This window comes from Rhizophagus irregularis, chromosome 9 (assembly GCF_026210795.1).
Source record: "Rhizophagus irregularis chromosome 9, complete sequence".
Classification (NCBI taxonomy): Eukaryota; Fungi; Glomeromycota; class Glomeromycetes; order Glomerales; family Glomeraceae; genus Rhizophagus; species Rhizophagus irregularis.
In genome coordinates, this window is record NC_089437.1 from 3,544,679 (window position 1) to 3,564,865 (window position 20,187).

At 37.4% G+C, this 20,187-nt stretch overlaps 8 protein-coding genes across 8 annotated transcripts; 1 reads left to right on the forward strand and 7 right to left on the reverse strand.

The window, feature by feature from the left end:
- Positions 1-3,489: 3,489 nt before the first annotated feature.
- On the forward strand, positions 3,490-5,888 carry OCT59_029827 (uncharacterized protein; the record flags this gene model as incomplete). The annotated part of the gene is made up of 7 exons (XM_066146234.1): positions 3,490-3,760; positions 3,854-4,207; positions 4,337-4,399; positions 4,478-4,806; positions 4,899-5,171; positions 5,253-5,450; positions 5,523-5,888. The coding sequence occupies 7 exons, from the start codon at positions 3,490-3,492 to the stop codon at positions 5,886-5,888; spliced, it is 1,854 nt and encodes a 617-aa protein (XP_065994900.1).
- Positions 5,889-8,155: 2,267 nt separating this feature from the next.
- On the reverse strand, positions 8,156-9,015 carry OCT59_029828 (uncharacterized protein; the record flags this gene model as incomplete). Its single annotated transcript, XM_066146235.1, has 2 exons — positions 8,156-8,247; positions 8,406-9,015. 2 exons carry the CDS (start codon positions 9,013-9,015, stop codon positions 8,156-8,158), a joined length of 702 nt encoding a protein of 233 aa, XP_065994901.1.
- Positions 9,016-12,074: 3,059 nt separating this feature from the next.
- On the reverse strand, positions 12,075-12,467 carry OCT59_029829 (uncharacterized protein; the record flags this gene model as incomplete). Its single annotated transcript, XM_066146236.1, has 1 exon — positions 12,075-12,467. The coding sequence occupies one exon, from the start codon at positions 12,465-12,467 to the stop codon at positions 12,075-12,077; it is 393 nt and encodes a 130-aa protein (XP_065994902.1).
- Positions 12,468-12,664: 197 nt separating this feature from the next.
- Positions 12,665-13,048, reverse strand: OCT59_029830 (uncharacterized protein; the record flags this gene model as incomplete). The annotated part of the gene is made up of 1 exon (XM_066146237.1): positions 12,665-13,048. The coding sequence occupies one exon, from the start codon at positions 13,046-13,048 to the stop codon at positions 12,665-12,667; it is 384 nt and encodes a 127-aa protein (XP_065994903.1).
- An 82-nt stretch (positions 13,049-13,130) lies between these two features.
- OCT59_029831 (uncharacterized protein) lies at positions 13,131-13,625 on the reverse strand (the record flags this gene model as incomplete). The annotated part of the gene is made up of 1 exon (XM_066146238.1): positions 13,131-13,625. The coding sequence occupies one exon, from the start codon at positions 13,623-13,625 to the stop codon at positions 13,131-13,133; it is 495 nt and encodes a 164-aa protein (XP_065994904.1).
- A 93-nt stretch (positions 13,626-13,718) lies between these two features.
- Positions 13,719-15,572, reverse strand: OCT59_029832 (uncharacterized protein; the record flags this gene model as incomplete). Its single annotated transcript, XM_066146239.1, has 1 exon — positions 13,719-15,572. One exon carries the CDS (start codon positions 15,570-15,572, stop codon positions 13,719-13,721), a length of 1,854 nt encoding a protein of 617 aa, XP_065994905.1.
- An 83-nt stretch (positions 15,573-15,655) lies between these two features.
- Positions 15,656-15,949, reverse strand: OCT59_029833 (uncharacterized protein; the record flags this gene model as incomplete). Its single annotated transcript, XM_066146241.1, has 1 exon — positions 15,656-15,949. The coding sequence occupies one exon, from the start codon at positions 15,947-15,949 to the stop codon at positions 15,656-15,658; it is 294 nt and encodes a 97-aa protein (XP_065994906.1).
- A 204-nt stretch (positions 15,950-16,153) lies between these two features.
- OCT59_029834 (uncharacterized protein) lies at positions 16,154-17,020 on the reverse strand (the record flags this gene model as incomplete). Its single annotated transcript, XM_066146242.1, has 1 exon — positions 16,154-17,020. One exon carries the CDS (start codon positions 17,018-17,020, stop codon positions 16,154-16,156), a length of 867 nt encoding a protein of 288 aa, XP_065994907.1.
- Between the last annotated feature and the right edge of the window lie 3,167 nt (positions 17,021-20,187).

The window sequence follows — 20,187 nt, forward strand, 5'->3', positions numbered from 1 at the left end:
AAAAATTTGGCGAATCTTCATTGTCCGATTCTTTAAAATTCTTCCACACTTGCCCATCATATATATCGGTCAAAATATTATCAAAATTCGACCGATTAGCCCAATGTCGGAGAGAATTTTCAAACCCAGGCCGACAAAACATAGTGGCAAGTTGTTGATTGATTCCAGCAAACGGATACATTAAATTAGGTCGTATTATTGTTCGATTTGTCGATGCGCTAATTTTTTCAGACAATGCCGTATTGCAAAGACGTGATCTGCGAACTGAAGAATTGGGAAATTCTATGTGTTGACATTTCATTATAGCAGGATTGTCCTCTTGTTTGAAATCTACCACTTCCTCTTTTTTATACAATTTGTGACATTTCGGACAAGGTACAAAACTATGAAATTGGTCATTTAATCCAAGCTTCTTTCTTGTTAAGTAAAGCGAATCTGGGAAATCATTAAAATCGTCACTACTGAACTCGCACAGGGCCAATTTCATAAATTTTATTAGAGTCTCAGTAGCTGTCTCTGCGATATTGAATCTTGTTCGAAAGTTCATTATCCAAAGTAAAATCCATAAAAATCGATCATAATTCGATTCTAAATATGGTGGGTTTTGAAATGGTTCATAACTAGGTGGTGAATAGTCTTCAAAAATTTCAGAAATTCCAGAAATTGGATCATTATCTGATTCACTGCCTATAGACAATGTATCACTGTAGATATCTTCCTCTGTAGTATATTCGGATGATGATGAATCTTCTGGATCTTCTGAAATTTCCGGACGATTTGTATACTTTCTTGCACGTTGTCGAGGTAAGAAGTTAAATTCGACATCTTGATGTTCATCATCAACATCATCTTGATTACTGTTATCTGATTTTTCCGATTCTTGTCTAATAGATTCGTCAATCATTCGTCCAGCTGAAGCGGGTATTGATGTTTCACCTATTTCAAGTTGACGAACTTGAGACGAAATTGTACCTTGCGAATCTTGGTATTCTTGATGTCTAGAATCGTGAATTTCTTTTGTGCGAGAATCCACCAAGTTGCCATCACAATCAGGACAATTACAAACTACTAGTTTTCTTTTATTACTTGTTGGTCTAGCAGAAGATACTATTTCTTCGTTTATTATACCAGAAATTGATCTATTTCTACGAGTAGAAGATGGCTGATTTGAAGGTGATTCTTCATCATCAAGATCGTCAAGTATACTAGAGACTGACCTTTTTCTGCTCATTTGTTTAGTATTTGAATAAGTTTAATAAGTTTGGCAAAATCCAAATTTGTAAAAAGGCCGATTTTTATAAAATTTGGAATAACACAAAATTTGTATAATTTGTATGTATAATTAATGTAATCCTGGCTTCTATGATTATTTCAATAATTTTTTAGGATTTAATATTTTTTTTTCGCAAATTTGGCAATTTTATATAATAAATTTGCGAATTTTCTAATTAATATACTTTTAAAAATTGCAATATGATTTAAGCTTATTTTACAATAAAAAGCTTATTTTTAAAATAAAAAGCTTATTTTATTTTAAAATAACTTTTATTTACAAGATAATCACTTTATCATCCCTTTATCATTTTCGGATGCCAAACAAACCTTATCAAAAGAAACTGTAAATTTTAGCGAAAGTTGAAAAGTAACAATTTTGTATTAATCGAAGTGGTATTGCTATAATAACAATATATTTTCGATTTTACTGCAAATTTCGACAAAGTATAACTTGCCGCATTAAAGTATATCAAATTTTAACGCAGTAGAACGCTAACAATTTTCGTAATTTTAATTTATTTGTCTTTTAATTATGATTTATAATTGATTTTTCAATCGAGAAATCAACGCAGGACGCTAACGATTTTCTTATTAATTAATTGATTTGTCTTTTTAATTATGATTTATAGTTGATTTTTCAATCGAGAAATCAACGCAATAGGACGCTAACGATTTTCTTATTAATTAATTTATTTGATTTTTTAATTATGATTTATAGTTGATTTTCCTCGAGAAATCAACGCAGTAGAACGCTAACGATTTTCTTATTAATTAATTGATTTGTCTTTTTTAATTATGATTTATAATTGATTTTTCAATCGAGAAATCAACGCAGTAGAACGCTAACGATTTTCGTAATTTTAATTTATTTGTCTTTTTTAATTATGATTTATAATTGATTTTTCAATCGAGAAATCAACGCAGGACGCTAACGATTTTCTTATTAATTAATTGATTTGTCTTTTTAATTATGATTTATAGTTGATTTTTCAATCGAGAAATCAACGCAGTAGAACGCTAACGATTTTCGTAATTTTAATTTATTTGTCTTTTTTAATTATGATTTATAGTTGATTTGTCAATTGAGAAATCAACGCAGTAGGACGCTAACGATTTTCTTAATTTTAATTAATTGATTTGTTTTTTTTAATTATGATTTATAGTTGATTTTCCAATCAAGAATTCAACGCAGTAGGACGCTAACGATTTTCGTAATTTTAATTTATTTGTCTTTTTTAATTATGATTTATAGTTGATTTGTCAATTGAGAAATCAACGCAGTAGGACGCTAACGATTTTCTTAATTTTAATTAATTGATTTGTTTTTTTTAATTATGATTTATAGTTGATTTTCCAATCAAGAATTCAACGCAGTAGAACGCTAACGATTTTCTTAATTTTAATTAATTGATTTGATTTTTTAATTATGATTTATAGTTGATTTTCCAATTGAGAATTCAACGCAGTAGGACGCTAACGATTTTCTTATTAATTAATTTATTTGATTTTTTAATTATGATTTATAGTTGATTTTTCAATCGAGAAATCAACGCAATAGGACGCTAACGATTTTCTTATTAATTAATTTATTTGATTTTTTAATTATGATTTATAGTTGATTTTCCTCGAGAAATCAACGCAGTAGAACGCTAACGATTTTCTTAATTTTAATTAATTGATTTGATTTTTTAATTATGATTTATAGTTGATTTTTCAATCGAGAAATCAACGCAGTAGAACGCTAACGATTTTCTTATTAATTAATTTATTTGATTTTTTAATTATGATTTATAGTTGATTTTTCAATCGAGAAATCAACGCAGTAGAACGCTAACGATTTTCGTAATTTTAATTTATTTGTCTTTTTTAATTATGATTTATAGTTGATTTGTCAATTGAGAAATCAACGCAGTAGGACGCTAACGATTTTCTTAATTTTAATTAATTGATTTGTTTTTTTTAATTATGATTTATAGTTGATTTTCCAATCAAGAATTCAACGCAGTAGGACGCTAACGATTTTCTTAATTTTAATTAATTTATTTGTCTTTTTTAATTATGATTTATAATTGATTTTTCAATCGAGAAATCAACGCAGTAGAACGCTAACGATTTTCTTATTAATTAATTGATGATTTTTAAATTTATAAATAGGACGATATGACGATATTGAACCCGCTTCGATTTTTTAAACGAATATTGAGTGAATATAAAATGTCAAATAATAGCAATAATAAAAAAAACAATAAAAAAAATAACAAACAAAAGCAACAGAGGTTTCAAGAAGAAACACCTGACGAAGGATCTAATCGTCAACGGGGAAGAACGGAAGAAGAAAGTAATCCGAATGAGACGAGTGACAAGACCAATAAGTCGACTAGCAAATCGTCACCCACCATGTCAAACAAACAAAAGCAGCAAAGGTTTCAAGAAGAAACACCTGACGAAGGATCTAATCGTCAATGGGGAAGAACGGAAGAAGAAAGTAATCCGAATGAGACAAGTGACAAAACCAATAAGTCGACTAGCAAATCGTCACCCACCAAGTCAAACAAACAAAAGCAGCAAAGGTTTTAAGAAGAAACACCGAGCGAAGGATCTAATCGTCAACGGGGAAGAGCAGAAGAAGAAAGTGATCCGAATGAGACGAGTGACAAAACCAATAAGTCGACTAGCAAATCGTCACTCACCAAGTCAAACAAACAAAAGCAGCAAAGGTTTCAAGAAGAAACACCTGACGAAGGATTTAATCGTCAACGGGGAAGAACGGAAGAAGAAAGTAATCCGAATGAGACGATTGACAAAACCAATAAGTCGACTAGCAAATCGTCACCCATCAAGTCGATCCTCAAATCTGCAAAGTCGACTAAGCCGACTCAAGAAGAGTCTGACGATGAGGTTATAGAAATTGAACCGCCAAATATTCCTAAAGGTAATTGAATTTTGGAAAATTGCTGATTGACATGTACGATAATTAATAATTTTTATAGATCAACAAGAGATGTTATCGGAAATGAAAAACGATATGGGAATATTCGAATTCCACAAAAATTCGTATTAGTGGTTAAAGACGATCAAGGTAATGAAAGGATGATCGATGACGACGATACTGATTTAGAAGCAGGTACGATTTTGACTTCATTCGTATAAATTCAGAATTATTCGTAAAAAAATATTACTATTAATAAAATTCTTTATTTAGAAAATCTAAAATTAAAGAAACAAATTGAAGAAGTACAAGTAGAGAATGCAAAGCTTCAACGCGAAAATAACCGATTATTCGACGAAAATCGTTTTTTGACTCGAATAAACGAGGCCTTTGCAGACGAGAATGACGATCTACGCGAAAGCTTAAACAGGTATTCGAGAATCCGTCTGCCTAAAGCCATTCATAGGCAGACGGATCTCGAACAGCCGGCAAAACGTCAAAAAAGAATTAAGACAAAAAAGTCCGAGCGATACGAGGAAGAATCGGAGGAAGAACGGTCTGGTTCTAACAATAATGATGAGTACGACGAAAAAGAAGCTAGGGTATATTAATTTTATTTGTCTGATTCAGTTATTTAAAATTGCAGTATTGAGTAATTAAGTACCGGTTATCATTATTTGATTGTTATATTTAGGCTGAAATGAAGTCTATTTTGAAAACCATCGATGAAACTCGAGGACTAGATTACAATGAAACGTTCAATAGCGCGAAAAATCTCAAGATTCGTCGTAAGCTAGTCCCTGAATTGCGTTCAGCCCTTGCTCCGTGTTTTCCCGCTTCGAATAAGCAACTTACAAAATGGTTGGGTTGTCTCCACAAGTCTCGTCGTTCTCATCAAAGATTAATGGATAGGGGAAAAGCCGATGAAAATAAACACCGGGTGCACTCAAACAATCGAGTACACGACGTTAGTAATGATTTATAATTATTATGCTGAATTTTATTCCGATTATGTATTGAATTTTATTCAAATTATAACGTATTTTAGAAGAAAATCCGCCGAATTAAGGCGGCAAAGAGATTATATAGTTTTGACGATGAACGGATAACAAAATATGATAAGCGTAGATTACTAAAGATGTTATCCAATCGCTTATTTCATTCTCCAGAAATAAGCGAGACAGACGAAGAAGACCCAACAAAGTCCATAATCGCTATTTACGACTATTCGTGGAGATCTGATGAGGTTAGAACTTCTGAATCTTGATTTTTCAGACGAATCGCTGGATTTAATTTTTATATTTTATTGTTTCTTCAGCTTAAAAATTTGCTACGAAATGTACTCGATGTACACTCGTCAAATAAGTCGAAATTAATACGCGAACGTAGATACGACGACGAGGTACAAAAATACGACCGACCACATCCGTCGAATGCTCCCGAATGGTCTTATATCGTACAACAACAAGATTTAATATTCGATACTGATATCGATCAGGGTTTAATCACTGAATATGATGAAGAAGAAGAAGAAGTTAGTAGAGGGACAACACCAGCAACTGGCAACACCACCGAAAATGATGAAGACCATAACAAGGAAGGAGAAGAAAAACCATCAAAATCAACGGTCGGCGACAATCATAATAATTCAGATTCTGATTTACATATGGACGACGCGCAATGAACGAATCTGAATTAATTTGGTAGAAAACTTTCTTTTTTTCGTCAAAAATCTATATATATATGTAATTAATATTCCAAATTATTAGTATTAGAATTTTCCATAATTCAAAATAAATTTGTCTTAATTCAGAAAAAAATTAATTACAATTCGAAATAAATTTACTGCAAATTTACCGCAATTCAGAATAAAATTTACTGCAAATATACCATAATTCAGAATAAAATTTACTGCAATTCAGACGCAATTCAGAATAAAATTAACCGCAATTCATTAAATTTTTACCGCAATTCAGAATAAATTAACCGCAATTCAGAATAAATTTACCGCAATTCAGAATAAAATTTACCGCAATTCAGAATAGAAAATTTACTGCAATTCAGATTAAAATTTACTGCAATTCAGATTAAAATTTACTGCAATTCAGAATAAAATTTACCGCAATTCAGAATAAAATTTACCGCAATTCAGAATAAATTTACCGCAATTCAGAATAGAAAATTTACCGCAATTCAGAATAAAATTTACCGCAATTCAGCAATTCAAAATTTACTGCAATTCAGAATAAAATTTACTGCAATTCAGATTAAAATTTAACTGCAATTCAGATTAAAATTTACTGCAATTCAGATTAAAATTTACTGCAATTCAGATTAAAATTTACTGCAATTCAGATTAAAATTTACTGCAATTCAGATTAAAATTTACTGCAATTCGAAAAATTTACTGAATTCAGATTAAAATTTACTGCAATTCAGATTAAAATTTACTGCAATTCAGATTAAAATTTATCGCAATTTATCAAAATTTATCATAATTCAGAATAAATTCACTGCAATTCGGTAAATTTATGAATATATTTTTTTAAACAATTCGGATCAAAAATACTAAGCAATTCAGATACAATTTGGATATTCTGATCGGCGTCGATCGGCCTGCCAATCGGAACTTTGCCTAAATTAATAAATCGGCCATCTTTATCACCAAATTCGGCCTAAAATCGGACATCCGATTTCTAGCCGATTTGGACTATTTCGACCAGTGAATATCCATAGCATCATCATTAAGATCGAGGTTTCTCATTGCTCGGGCTAATTCCAGATCATCGCGTTTATCTTTAGCCTTCTGAAGTCGCTTTGGAAATCTTTTAGATGTCTCATATCCCATAATAAGATCAATAACATGTTGATCATCTTCACTAGTCCACTCAGGAGCATCAGGGTCACCAGGGTCATCACCAAAATCATGATCTACATAACCATCATCCCAATCAGGATCCTGATGATCCTGAACAACGCGTGGCCGTGGTTTTGGCCGAACAGGTTTAATCTGTTGTCTATAGACCGGTGGTTTACGAACTGGCTTAGATGCTTGTAATTGTTTAAATTGTGCCTGGAAATTCTTGGTAAGTTCCTCGGCTTGTGCCTTAAGCAATTCTTGTAATCGTTCTTGAGTAATAACGTCTGTCGACCTTTGTATTACAGCACCTTCGTGTGGAGTCACGGGATGAGTATAGCCAGCCAATTCCTCTTTTTTAGCCTTTTCAATACCCTGGCGCCTTTGTAATCCATAGAACATTTCACCCTTTCGTCGCTCAAGATCACTCAATCTATCGATTAATATATTAAGAGGCGCCGTCCCGATTCTGGAAGCTTCAATAACGTTTTCTGGCAAAAGTCCTCTATAGAACTGGTCAGTAACCATAATTCGATTATATCCTACAATATCCCCAGCCCTCTCAACTCGCTTATAGTAAGATCGAACAGGTTCACCTTGTTCCTGGTAAAGATTACTAAATCGTATCTGAAGTCTTTCTTCCACGATGGTTGGAAAATTTGTACGCATATGCATAAATGCTTGATCCAGGAGAATCCCCTGTAAGACTATTGGTTGATTCTGGACAGCAGCATTAAATGGACCTCCATGATTTCCCAACCCATTAACGGGTTGATGAGTAGGACGTCCGCCCGCACGCCTCCACTGCTCTTCAACTTTAAAATTCGATCTAACGATATCAGCGCGTGATGGGAAAAATGCCTCTCCAACGGTTCTCGCCGCATTACCTGCAATCCTTGAATATACATCAGCATCAGACCCGGGTAAGTAAGTACCAACATGTAATCCATTAGCAACCTCAGGAACAGCCAAAGCTCTGAATGCTCAGCGAGTAGCACCGGCTCCACCATTTGCAGCAGCTACTAACCGAATATTCGAGAGTTCCCAATTTTTTCCAGTAAGTTCCGCATCAAACCACCTCGCCGCTTCATCTCTCATACAGCTACGAAGAACCCCATCGCTCGCACCCGACCAGGAGGCGCACCGGTATCGTCCAATGGATCAATACCAACGGTATTAATATACCCTAAAAAGTTATCAATAAAAAGATTAAGATCTTCATCTTCCCGACCATGAAATATGGGGGCAGCTATACCAACGGCAGCCATATCGTATTTTGTGGATGGTTGAGAGGAGGTGGAGGAAGGTTCAATTGTCTAATCCGAAACCATTGTACTTGGATACGCAGAGCGGCTATTTGTTGGAAAAGTCGATTCCTAAGACGTCCCAATGTCCGAATTCCAAAAAGAACCCGATTATTGGCATATACAAGCCGATTTCGTGCCGCATCACGCTCGCCTATAGCTCTATTACGTTCACCTATAGCTCTATTACGTTCTCCTCTCATAAGATTATATTGCTGCTGAAGACGACGATTAGTCGTCCGCTTACCACCAAACTCACGTTCCAATTCAGCCAAATTAGCTTCTAAACCAGTAATAGTATCTTGTACGTTATTTAGCTCATCTTGTGTAAGACCTAACAAACCCGTTTGAACCTCGAGTTCATCTTGTAATTCATCACGTTCTTTTCGAGATCGATCGCGTTCCGCTTTTAATATATCGCGTTCTTCGTATGTTTCTCTACAGCGATGAATTAATAAATTAAGAGCATGTTTAAGACGATGGTTTGCATTTTGTACATCTCGATTAACAACCATGCGATCACTGACAGTTAAAAAATCTGTTAGATCCTTAATTACCGCAACTAATGGTATATTATTCATATCACGCAAATCCCTAGGAGGCGGTCCAGTAGGCTCTGAAGGAGTATAAATTGCAATTGGTGTCGACATCGTATTTAAACTAAGTTAGAATAAAATTCAAATGGATCTTTATGTATACAATTTGGACGAGTACACGACCGACTCGAGACAGGGTAATGAGTTTGCCCCATCATGGCCTTTCCGTCTTGCCGTAGCAGGAAGTTCTGACTCGGGTAAGACAACTATGATTATTAATTTGTTAATGGGAGACAAGAAGGCAAAGGAGAATGGCGAAAGGTACATATTATGTGATGCGGTAATTCTAGTTGGCAGATACCTCGATGAACCGAAGTGGGCAGTTGTACGTGATTTTTTCAAAGAACAAGAAATTCCGTTTACCGCAGTATCCCATAGTGAGATTCCAAATGTTAAGGACTTCAACTCCACCCAGGCTACTGTGGTAATCTTCGAGTATTTGATAGATGCGCCTAAAAAAACCCAGGATCTCATCACTGGATTTTTTACACACGGGTGTCACAAAAATATCTCGTGTATCTATGTGGCCCAAAGATTCTTTACCATTCCCAAGGCTATTCGTGAAAATGTGAATTATATTTCCCTACATGGAGGTCACGGAAGTTTGATTGATACTAAGAGGATCATCCGCCAGTATACAGAAGAATCGGAGTCACTAGCTCCAGTAATCGATGACCTTACTCTACAACGCGAATTTATAGTATTTGATCTTAGAAGATCCAAGAGCGATCCGTTATCTATTCGGGTTAGATGGGATACTAGTCTCAGTTCGATCACCGATCAATCTCAGTTCGATCCTAGTTCGATCTCAGTTCAATCCCCGTTCGATCCGAGTTTGAACCCAGTTCGATCGAAGTTCAATCCGAGTTTGAACCCAGTTCGATCGAAGTTTAGTTCCTATGGCCAGAAAGCCGTAGCTGAAGCAAAAAAGTCCTCCCAGCTAATCGAATTTGCTCGGGAATATCCGTCGCCTAAAGAGAGAAAACACCTTCTCGTATCTGGTGTTATAGCTAAGAACGCAGATACCTGGATTAAGTACGTTTTTCGGGAAGCCTACGGACTATCTGGTAAGACCTTGGGATCAGACTTCCAAAACTTCTTAGCGAAAGTACGGGATAGAACCACGAAGACTGAAATTCCAAAACCTGAGACCGTAAAGGAGTTATTCTTCCGATATGAAGTCCTGAAGTCTAGTCACCCTTTGGATAATAAAAAAATAATAGAAGGCATCGGGGTCCTTTTACAGATCTTTTCTAAGGGTCATATGGACCGTCGAGCATTACGAGTAGGGATCAATAGTATTTTGTATGAATCTGGTTGCTTTAGCAACCCATCTCACGAAGTTCTTCTGCAGAAGCCCTAAGAATCATGGCACTTTTTTTACGTCCTTCGAAGTCAATCCGTAGCATCCTAGCTTTTAACCCAATAGCTCCTAAGGCTCGAGAAGCAAAGTTCTTAGTCATCGGATTTCTTACATGACTTACATAGTTTTCATAGAATGTAGTAAAGGGTTCGTCAATACCATCCGGGTATGTATTCCGTAAGAACTGATATAAGGCAATTTCCCCACTGTCACATCCAATGGCTATAAGCTGTTCAAGAAGCCACTTCCTAGTATCCTCGTATGAATCTCCGTCCATAATTTTCATATCCAGTCTTTGTGTGAATAATTGCGTAAAATCCGCATTACTTGCCCGATGGATAATCTGGACCAACTTATCCCTGGCAAGTCCCAAGGCTTGTAAAGGTTCACTCTCGTCGCCAATCTTCTTTATAATCTGTCTATACAACACGCTGGATAATCCTCTATATGCCGCTTTTGCAGAGAATACTCCACAGTTCTGACACTGGTTTATTACGATTGATGTTGACATGGCTATCTTTCTTTGATTATTCGCTCACTTAGTATCCTTCACAATCTTTTTTATATATTGTTATCTTTAAATACCTGTCATTTGTATAAAAAAAAATAACTGGCATTAAGGGATCGACCGTTGGAAAGACCGGAGGACTGGAGGACTGGAGGACCGGAGGACTGACCATTAGGAAGCGCAGTCCTTGCACAACTTGTCTATTAAGTCACTTGGGCTCACAGGCAATGGCACATTCCCCTACACAACTCAATATTAAGCTCTGCAAGTCTCGGGGCATGGTCCTCCAAAGTTCGTGGATGACCAGAAGGACCGGAGGAAGGTGTCCCGTTAGTCGTATCTTGCTGTAAGATAAAATCATCATATTCATCTTGGTCAGCCTGAATAGCGGCCCTGATTTGTTGTATATCATTAAAAGTTAACCGCTGGCCATCAAGATTTTCCTCATTATAGCGCGTTTCATTGATGATTTCCTCTATAAGCTCCTCCTCTTTAGAATGAACAAGGTAGTAGTCCTACACTACCTCGTAGTCACTCTCAACCAGTCTATGATACGTTCTAGTACCGTGTTGAATATAGCGTCCTGTATCTGTATTTAAATATACAGGTTGTTCCTGGGGTGGAGGCGGTACGGTTTGTCTACGGACAAGCCTTCCATCGATATAATCATGGGATTCCATAACTATTCGATTAAAGGTATCTCCACCAACACGGATTGGACGTCCGGTTATAGGATTAGTTATATAAGGGTATGACATGTCTTTTTTCTGTACGTGTCTACATACCTAATTGTTATCTTCAATTTACAATAACCAAGTGACATCGTCATCAGTCCTTGTCAAAAAATGCGAGGATGCCTGATGATGAGGTTACATGGTCATCAGTCCTTGTCGCAAAACACGAGGATACCTGATGAATAAGTTATTGGATTAAAGCATTCATGGAAAAACTATGGATTATATTACAGAAAATGTGAACGGAGTTCATGTCACGTGATACCCTGAACAAATGTGTAGAGTGTCACGTGACTTCATGCGGTACGTAGATCATTTCCTTTTTGGGCGATACCCGTTCCACAAAAATCGATTTGGTAAGAATGCGTTTGGAACCTTGTGTAACATAAATTTCCTTTTTCGGTAATTCGGGATTACGCGGTAATGCCGGCCGGATCTAAAAAATATGACTCTGCAGGGTAATTCCTACGAAAGTCAAGTACAAAATGCTTACTTTTGTTGAGTCCATTCATACCACTCCCAGTCCCCAAGGATCGCCTCCCCATCTATGTTCACTTAATGCATGCTCTATGGTTTCCCTCTCTTGGGGGTCCACGACCATCCCATTCCTAAGCATTTTCTCCATAATATAAAGCTGATCCTCGGTGAGGCGGTCTATCCATCTTTTATAGAAGTCGTTTACATCTTCAAATGTTATCCAGTCAACATTCCCTTTTTCGAATGGCTTTCCAAGAGCTCGGACATACCCGATCATAGTGGCATAATTTTTCCACCTCTTATATGCCTCTCGACGAACTTCCTGCCACCACACTCTATCTACCTTACTCGCTGCAATAAGGTCAGTATCCGGGATCTTTGCGACAATGTGTTCGACTATTTCTACTGGTAATCGGTCCAACATGATGTTATGTTACTTATACTATAGCTATCTTCAATTACTGTATGCCTATTACACATGGATAAAAAATATAGACTAAATTCGTACAGAATCGTAGGACCACAGGAGCCGCTTATGCAAGAAGTTCTGTTAAGGTTTTCTCAGCCTCGTTTTTAGTAATAGCTCGCTTTGGGGGACCGGTTGATGAGTCCTTAGTCGCATTATAATACAATTCGAAGAGGGCCTCGAAGCTTATCTAGGAGAGCTTGTTTATTCTTGTATGATTCGCGGATTTTTGCTATTTTAGCAGTATATGCCGCATTATCTGGGAAGAGTTTTCTGGCCACGAACTTCACATATGATACAGGAGAATTTGCCGTCTGGATTCGCTTGATATACTTCACGTGGTCCTGGACGAGGTAACTGGTTTTGCTAAACCCAGATACTAATGCGACTACTATAGTATCTTTTAATGCGCGGATAATCTTGGGGACAGTTTCGTCAGTGATAACACTAGGCTGAATGCGCGATGCCTCGTAAATAACCTCTTCACTAGTGCTGTCAGTGCTGTTAACAATGCTTGCGAATTCAGTATATGTTGACATGATTCTTTGTACTTTGTAAAAAATATAAATCTTCAGTTACCTGTTTATTCGAATGAGAAAAAATAAATATGAAACTCGGGGTTTACACTTGGGATACTGCAAGGCAGTAGAAGCGTCGCTCGGCCTTTTGTATCAATGGAGAGCCTGGTCTATATAACCAGGGGATAGCGACTTTCTGGATGATCTTAGCCGCTTTATTGTTCCTTCTTTCTATATATCTCCTAAAGGCTTTCTGGATCATTTCAGCATGATGAGTATAATAGTCGAAATTAAAATGCTTCGAGCAACTATATAAATGTAGTCGTACCGCTTGATCCATGGAAGCATCGGCTCTCCATCCGCGATCAATAAAAGATTTACAGTAGGTACAGTACCACCTATTTGGTAGTCGTGATACTATTCTCCTAATGTGCACAATATAAGCATATACAGCTTGACGAGACCTTGGATAAGGTAGCCGCCTATGAAAACCTATTCTACTACAAGTCTCATAATATTGCACAGCATTCTGAATGCGCTTAGCCCACGTGTGGAAACTTTCGTCGTCTTGTCTACCTAATCCGTCAGTGTTTTGCATTTGGGTATCTTGTAAGATTACATGTTCTATAGGTTTATTCAATTATGCTATCACGGTATGTCGGTAAAAAATAAACCTACCAGTTTTTAGCAATCATATCCAGATAACCTTGTTCGCATTTTTCACATGGCAGTATCCCGCGGTTTCAAACTTAAAAGTCTTTAGAGTCGTATCTGCATTCTCTGAACAAGTGAAAAGCGCGGGGCTATCTGGCTGCTCTTCTAAAATAAATCCATCCGTATGGATACGTCGTACTTTATCCTTGTATGGTTGAATTGCCTCAGATGTGATTTTGCGACCACGTGCTAATAAGAATGGGGCGATCCTGGGATACTCACCTTTGAAGGGATTACCCGGGTTTGTGAACTGGAATCGCCACTGGTCAGATCCTACTGGTATGATAGAGTCGAGTGTATGGCCCTCTGGAAATGTAAATGGGTCTGTTTGATCTGCGGTGAGTGTCTTGTAATTACGCTTCCTCTGGCATAATGCTCCCCATAATGTGTTGAGGACTCGCTTTGCCACGCGGCCAGCTACGCCACCCTGGTTTTTAATTTTGAAGAGGAAGTGTACATACTCACCAAATATTACAGTTCCAGGGATTCTCGCTTCTCTATCATATATCAATGCATTTGGCTTCCCATCCTGTATTAACTGTATATTGAGACCAAGTTTTTTTGCTCGTTGTAAGTCGATGAATGTATAGATTCCCCTTTTATTCTGTCGGAAGAGAATATTATTCCCACTTACCTTGGCACGGAATAATCCATACAAGGCATAACCCCTGCGGTCAACAAAGTCATTAAGTGTCTGGAATTTACCCCGTCTGATTGGAAAGTTCACGTTCGATTGTTGGATACTCGGGTATAAACTTGTTGCGTCGTACTGTCTTCCATAGCCCTTCCACTCGTTATCTGCCCAGATTAATCCGCCCATCATTGCATCACTTAACCACTCTGCTTCTATCGGGTCAAGAGGATCATTGGCCGGAATCCCTACACTTAATCGTTCGAATAACCAGAGAGCCGTTCTTTTGTAAGACCAGTTATGGTATGATAAGTCGATTCCTAAACCGAACTTCTTTGTCTCCTGTAGAAAGGAATTCCGCTCGTCGTGGATTCTCTGATATGCTTCTTCGAGAGTTTCATATACCCCAGTCTTACGGTTTTTCTCGACGGGGATGAAAGAACTCTTGGAATTCTTAGTTTTTTGAAACTGCCCAATTGTGCAAGACTTAACCGTTTTGCCGTTGTATATTGTGACTACATTATTGGTCCCATCTTCATGGTATACAATGGGTAAATTACGCTTTCTATCTATTTTACTGGGGTGGAGTCTTTCGGGATTTAACGCGAGGAAGTAATGGCCTTCTGATAGGATGAGTGTTACACATCTATCGGACTTACTCTTAGAGATTCGGGTAATGTCCCCCACAATATTAATTGCGAGACTTCCTGCGAGTTGTTCAATCTTGTCCATGCATGAAACTGGGATGGGAGCATCGCGATTGAGACCTAATGCCTTTTTGATATACTCGGGCTTTTCGATTGACTTTGGCATTTTAGAGAATGTGCCGTAGATATATTTCAGGCATTCATATAGGCAATCATTTAACTCCCCATCGCATCCTCCTGTGGCCGGTGGACTATCTCTTGCATAAATTATGAATCGTTCAAAATAATCAGGGTCTGCGTCATCCGGTAGTTGTGCTTCATCATAATGGTCTAATAGTGAAAAGAGGCTGGCTGGTTGGTTTCCTGATGTCCATCCACCGGGTTTCCAGTTTTCATAGGGAAGTAGGATCTGGAACTTTCTATCTGGAAATCGCGTCTGGAGAGTCTGACCGAGTCTGGCGATAGCTCCTCTGGAAAAGCGAGCACCGGAATACTGAAGTTCCTTGATGTCAGGTCGTGTTGGTAAAGTGCGGGCAATTCTTGAGTATTGCATTTTTATGTATATGTTTTGTCTTCAACTATAAATAATATCTTTCTATATATATATACGAAAAAAGAAATAATCTCAAATAGCGCTTACAATATATCGTTGATAGCGCCCTCAGTATCCTCTTCGTCCCAGTCATCAATGATTCCATTGGCGGCTTCCCATTCACGTTCCATATCGGTTTTTGGACATTCCTCGGGGATCTCTCGCGCTTTTCCCTTATCTGCCCTCATAGTTTCATAACCAGAGGGGGTGGGAATAATCTCGGCATCACGATTATCCTTGTATACTCTTATTAAATCTGCGAGTTCTTTACGGCTAGGTATTTTAGGTAAGTATCCATTATATTCAATCCAGTCCTTGAAGCGGTCTACTACCTCCATAAGGTAGTACTGGTACTCGTCCTCAATACACGTTGTGGGACATTCCTCTATTTCAAACGCGAGTATTTCCCAGTCATATTCATCTGACGCGTCTTGGTACTTGGCCCATAATTCCTTACCTGTATTGTAGAGTTCATTGAAGACCTGGTCCTTTGAATTTTTAACCCACGGTTTGCGATCCCATCGGTGCCTTTCTTGCCAAGCCTAGTGTGCTCGAGTGCCTTCCTTTGGTTCAGGATCCTGGTCGACTTCTGGTTCTGTGTCAGATTCTGGGATAAATTGCTCTTCAGGAGCCAGTTCTGGGTCAGGCTTAGTGACAGATGCAGAAGATTCTGCGGGAGACTTGGGTTGTTGTTCAGGAGTTGGGTCCACGGTTGTAGAATCCGAGTCTGATAATAAGTCGTCTAAGATGTCATAGTCATCATCTGGTTTAGGGGTGGGTTCTTCTTGATCAGGTTCCTCGTCAGATAGATAACAATCTGAGAAGCTATCTATAGGTTCATCAGTGTCTGACTCATTAGTATCTTCATCGGGATCTGGTTGTTCTTCCCTTAACTCTTGTGGACGTTCTTTTAAGTGATCAGGCTTGGGTGGAAGTGGTGGAGAAGTTTTGCGAATTACAGGTTCGGGTTTTTCCTCAGCGGGTTCAGGTTTTTTCTCAGCGGGTTTTTCCTCAGCGGGTTCGAGTTTTTTCTCAGCGGGTTTTTTCTCAGCGGGTTTCTCTTGTATATCTTGTGAATTGTTAGCTGGATTATATATATTTGCCAAGAACTTATCCAAGGCATTGGGGTCTGATGCGGGTTTCTTAGAAGTCTCTATATCAATTCCTTCTATGTCTATCTCGTCTGTTTCGTGGATCCAGTTTTTGCCGAGGTATTTCTTGTAAAGATCCTCCCTGGATATGCTGTAAACCCGTGGTGTTTTTCCACCCTTGCGTACTACTTTGCTATTTATACCCAACTCATTTGATAGGATTCTAGAAGCGTTTATCTTTGATAGGGGTGAAATGCAATGAGTTTCGCAATATGAAGTATATACCCTATAAAATTCTTGAACAGGTAGGTCGGTCATATAATTTTTCACTACGAGGTAAGTGTCCTTTATAAATTGGAATAGCGGTGGAAGAGTCGAGATGATATGTTCCTGTTTGGATGTTGTCATAGGTGGCGGATTTCCATTGAATCCGGGTAAGCATCCGCGATGGCTCTCAAATAAGCATAGAACGCCTCACTGGCGCCTGGGTATTTCATAGCGTCACCGAGTTTTTTGAAGTAGTTGAGGTCTCCCTTGCGGGATGGTGACACATCCAAGAACACTGTGCGCCTATCATCGTTCTCCACTCTGAGAGCATTTTCGTTGGTTAGGACGATAGTTGACATAAAGTTTTTGTAATGTGTTGGCGTCTTGTATTTTTCATGGATTTCTATTATGTCACTCGTTACCTTATCCTTTAAAGAGCGATACAGATTATTCCACTGGCTTTTTTCCGTGGGCATTTCCTCGAGGAGAAGAAGAACCTTACCCTGTAATTGCCCATTGAAACTTCCAAGAATCGTTTGAGGATCGCTGGTCTTATAAACGAGTTGAGTGCCTAGGACGCTGCGCTGAATGAAATCTGTTATAATACCTTTGCCCCAACCCTGTCCAGATTTCAGGTAAAGGATCGAGTACATCTTCCTTCCAGCAGATACACCGGCTAACCACTTGATGATATACTCAGTGAGATTCCAATCACCTGAACACCAGATATCCTGAATGTGAGAGAAGATAAATTTAACCGCGAGGTGAATTGTAGACTCAAAGGTAGATATCAGACGTAAGACGTGGAGGAATCCCGGGAAGATATTTAGATAGAGTTGGCCGGTTAAGGATCTGAAGATTCGCTGTTTATGGGGATCACAAGTTGCATTACATACATCGGTATTCTCGACCATAAACCACTTGTAGATGTTGAACTCGGTCTTTTGAGAGGGTCCTTGTTCAGGTTGTGTGTAGAATGCCTTCGTGATTGGACGGATAAGTTTACCAATATTTTTGTCAATAACGTGTTTCAAACTTTTACTATCCGGGTCCCACCAGAAAACCCCATGAGGATCTGCACAGAGAATGAAATAACTGCAAAGATACCTCTTGGCTTGATCGAGATCATTCATACTCTTTGCAGCGACAATAAACCGTTTAAGCTCATCGATACTGAAGGCTTTCGTTTGTTCACCGAACTTGGGGATAACTTGAGCTTGAGTGGTCATTTTTTGTTCTATCAAATCGAGTACTAATTTATAGTTACCTAATCTTCAATTGCCGAATATATTTTTTCCAAAGATCTGCACTCCTACCCGATTACCCTCCTGTGGTTCTCCAGACCTTCTAGGGGCTATTGACCTACCTGTTCACTCGGTTTGTTATCTCACTGCCTCCAATAAGAAAACGAACGGAATCCTGAATCGGTTTCAGATGTTTCAGAAGTTTCGGATCTGGGGGGGTAAAATCAAAACTTTTTCTGGGAGGGTTGTCTTCACCTGACTTTTACCAAAATTGCCGAAACATCTGAAACATCGAAACACCCTCTCTGATTCTCTCTTATTTTCCTCTCTTTTCCCTTATTTTATCCTTTTTTGCTTATATTGTTATGTTTCAGATCTTGTTTCATATTGTTTCAGATGTATAGGGATTTCCCGCCCCACGGAGGGGTGATGTAGGTACTGCGAGGCCATGGCCGAGGTGGGATGAGCGCTAGCGAGGCACACTACCAGCCCGACGACTGTGAAAGTATTTGGGCAGGCATGACGGTAGATAGTTCTTTTGAACATATATTCTTAAGTCACCATTTTTTTTATTAGTTTTTATTCGATCTTGTATTTAAACTAGATTAGTTCAATTTTGTATATTTTTCTTTTGTAATAAATATTGTCCTTTGTTTAAAAAAAAAAAAAATCTTATGTTAATGTTAAGTTAATGTTAACCTATCATGACATGTCAATCATTTCAAGTCATTACAATAACATGACGCGCCATCCACCACCCAATAGGTCATATTGCACTTTATAGAATGTCCTTTCTTGCTAAAAAATTGTGGATAAAATTTTTAGCAAATCATCAACAATCAGATAATTAACCTTAAAATGATTAACAAGTAAGCCAAAAATGATTAACAATCAAAATAACTGAAAATGATCATCCTTTACCAAATGATAAAAAAAATTATGTTAATAGCTAGTTAAGAGTAATTTCTCATTTTTTTTTATAGATATGTTAAATATAATAAAAATTTTGCAAATAAAATGAAAGTTATGGTTTGGCTAGAAAAACCCTATGAGTGAAACGAGCAAATGAAATTGCATTGTCATAATAAATCATGTGAATATTTAATACACAATCACATGATCTACCAGTAATTTTTCCACCAGTTAAAATTTAGAAATTATAACATACAGTCAACTCCCTCTATAGTCACTCCCGTTATAGTCACATTCTACTATATAGTCACACCAGTTGAATGTTCAAAACACTTTATTATTAAAAACTATCCTATATAGTCACAATCTATCTATAGTCACTATCACACCTATCCTCAAAAATCTTATATTAAAAAAAACCGTTTATAATCGCAGTTATATAAAGAATATATTAAATAACTTGGCATCTAATAATCGTACAAAGATGTATCATAGCTTGTTAGAATCGTCTCACTGAGATGAATCGAATGGTGGTAGTTTTATCCTTTTGCGATCACTGACTGATGAGTTATTCAACAAAATGTTAAGCATCGGCATTATTATATTTCTTAATTTACGTTTACTGCGCCATTTAACATTTTGCTAAATTTCTCGGTACCTAGTGATTGTAAAAAGACGATTAATAGCTCGTTGGAATCGCCTCATCAAGACGAATCGAATGGTGGTAAGCTCATCTCTCTGTGATCAATATTGACGGAGTTACTACTTAAAAACCATTTAATATTTTTTAATTTCGGAAATTAATCTAGTGATTGAATTTCGATGTATTTTATACCATTAGAACCGTCTCATCAAGACGAATCGAATGGCGGTAAGATCGTCTCTCTAGGATCAATATTGGCAGAATTATTACACAAAAACCATTAATATTTTTTTAATTTCGGAAATTAATCTAGTGATTAGATTTCGATGTATTTTATACCATTAGAACCGTCTCATCAAGACGAATCGAATGGCGGTAAGATCATCTCTCTACGATTAATATTGGCGCGGAGTTACGAT